The sequence below is a fragment of the Vitis vinifera genome, chromosome 13 (assembly GCF_030704535.1).
Source record: "Vitis vinifera cultivar Pinot Noir 40024 chromosome 13, ASM3070453v1".
In the NCBI taxonomy this organism is placed as follows: Eukaryota; Viridiplantae; Streptophyta; class Magnoliopsida; order Vitales; family Vitaceae; genus Vitis; species Vitis vinifera.
The window spans coordinates 21,533,659-21,535,221 of record NC_081817.1 but is presented as its reverse complement, the minus strand read 5'-3'; the positions used below and the strand labels follow the sequence as shown (position 1 = coordinate 21,535,221).

General features: G+C 38.1%; 1 protein-coding gene across 1 annotated transcript; it reads left to right on the top strand.

Annotated features, from left to right (window-relative positions):
- The first annotated feature begins 208 nt into the window (after positions 1 to 208).
- On the top strand, positions 209 to 999 carry LOC100253964 (putative RING-H2 finger protein ATL69). Its single transcript, XM_002266768.4, has one exon. The coding sequence runs from the start codon at positions 328 to 330 to the stop codon at positions 850 to 852; it is 525 nt and encodes a 174-aa protein (XP_002266804.1). The 5' UTR covers positions 209 to 327; the 3' UTR covers positions 853 to 999.
- The last annotated feature ends 564 nt before the right edge of the window (positions 1,000 to 1,563 follow it).

Sequence of the window (1,563 nt, the reverse complement as noted above, 5' to 3'; positions counted from 1 at the left end):
TGATTATTTATAGTGGGATATTGAATCAACTTTAAAAGTGAATTTGAGAGCAATTCTATCCAATTGAAAATAAACAGAATATATGGATTCTAATGGTATGTGTGAATTAAGGGAATAAATAAATAAATAGGCGGGGCATCTTTCAAATGTTTGAAGGGTATTATGATAATTTCAGGTCATTAACGACAACTCCAAGATCCTAGGCCATTAAATTTTCCCGCGGACACCGGTGTGTCCGATCGACCTTTCACTCTCTGCTAATAAATTCCTCCATTACTGCCCACTTATCACGCTCCGTTTTTTCCCTCACTTTCTTGCTAACCAAACATGTCCACCGCCACTCCGCCGGAGTCTGCTGCTGGCGTCGGCCTCGGCTACGGCATCGCCATCGCCGTTAGCATCCTCGTCCTCATCTCGACGATCATGCTCGCCTCCTATGCCTGCGTCAGAGTCAAAGCTAGCGGCGGCACTCGCGCTGACCACGGCAGACCAGGAACGAATCGCGAGTCCACCGCCGTCGATTTGTCGGAGCTAGCAGCGGTGGTGGTTGTGGCGGGCCTAGATGGCCCGGCAATAGAGTCGTATCCGAAGATGGTACTGGGCCAGAGCCGGCGGCTGCCGAGGCCCAACGACGGCCCGTGCTCCATCTGCCTGTCGGAGTACCGTCCCAACGAGACCGTCCGGTCTATTCCGGAGTGCAACCACTGCTTCCACGCCGATTGCATCGACGAGTGGCTTCGGATGAGCGCCACGTGCCCCATCTGCAGAAGCTCTCCGGCGGTCTCGGCGGCTCCGACGCCGCTCGCCACTCCTCTCTCCGAGGTGGTGCCTCTCGCCTTCCACGCCAGGTGATTCCTTTTTTTTTTTTTTTCTTTTTTCATTTATTTTTGTGAAAATTTAAAAGATTGTGATGTATCAAATCACAAAAAGGTGTGGGCTTCTGGAATTATTATTATTGTTATTATTAATATTTCTTAATTTTAAAATTTTTTATTTTTAGTTGAGGTATTTCTTGGATTAGAAGCAATGTAGGGCAAGTAAAGTACAAATTAATGATGATATTAGCTTCCAATTAACATATGTTAACACTTTAATTCATAAGTTTATGTTTATGTAAGGACGAAGTTAAGTCCATTCATTTCAACGTTTGAGTATTTTCTTTTTATGATACTAGATAACATTAGTTGAGGATTATTTTTTAAAATTTTATTGAAAAAATTTATTTAAATAATAAATATAAAAATATAGGGTTTGTTTGATAATTATTTTCAAGAATAATTTTTTATTTTTTAAAACAAAAAATTAAAAAAATACACCTATAGTACAAAACGTCACAAAACAGTTTTCAAAAAATATTTTTCAGAATCATTTGGTTTATGTTTTTAATCTTGCTATAGTTTTCTTTTCTTTTTTTTTGAATTCTATTGAAAACATTTATTTAAACAATAAATATAAAAATATAGGGTTCGTTAAGTAATTATTTTTTTAGAATAATTTTTTATTTTTTAGAAAAAATAAATAAATAAAACACCGTTTAACAATAAAAATTGTTTTCTAAATAGA

Excerpts from the sequence above, each read along its gene's own strand:
- LOC100253964 (XM_002266768.4), top strand. The coding sequence starts at position 328 with ATGTCCACCGCCACTCCGCCGGAGTCTGCTGCTGGCGTCGGCCTCGGC.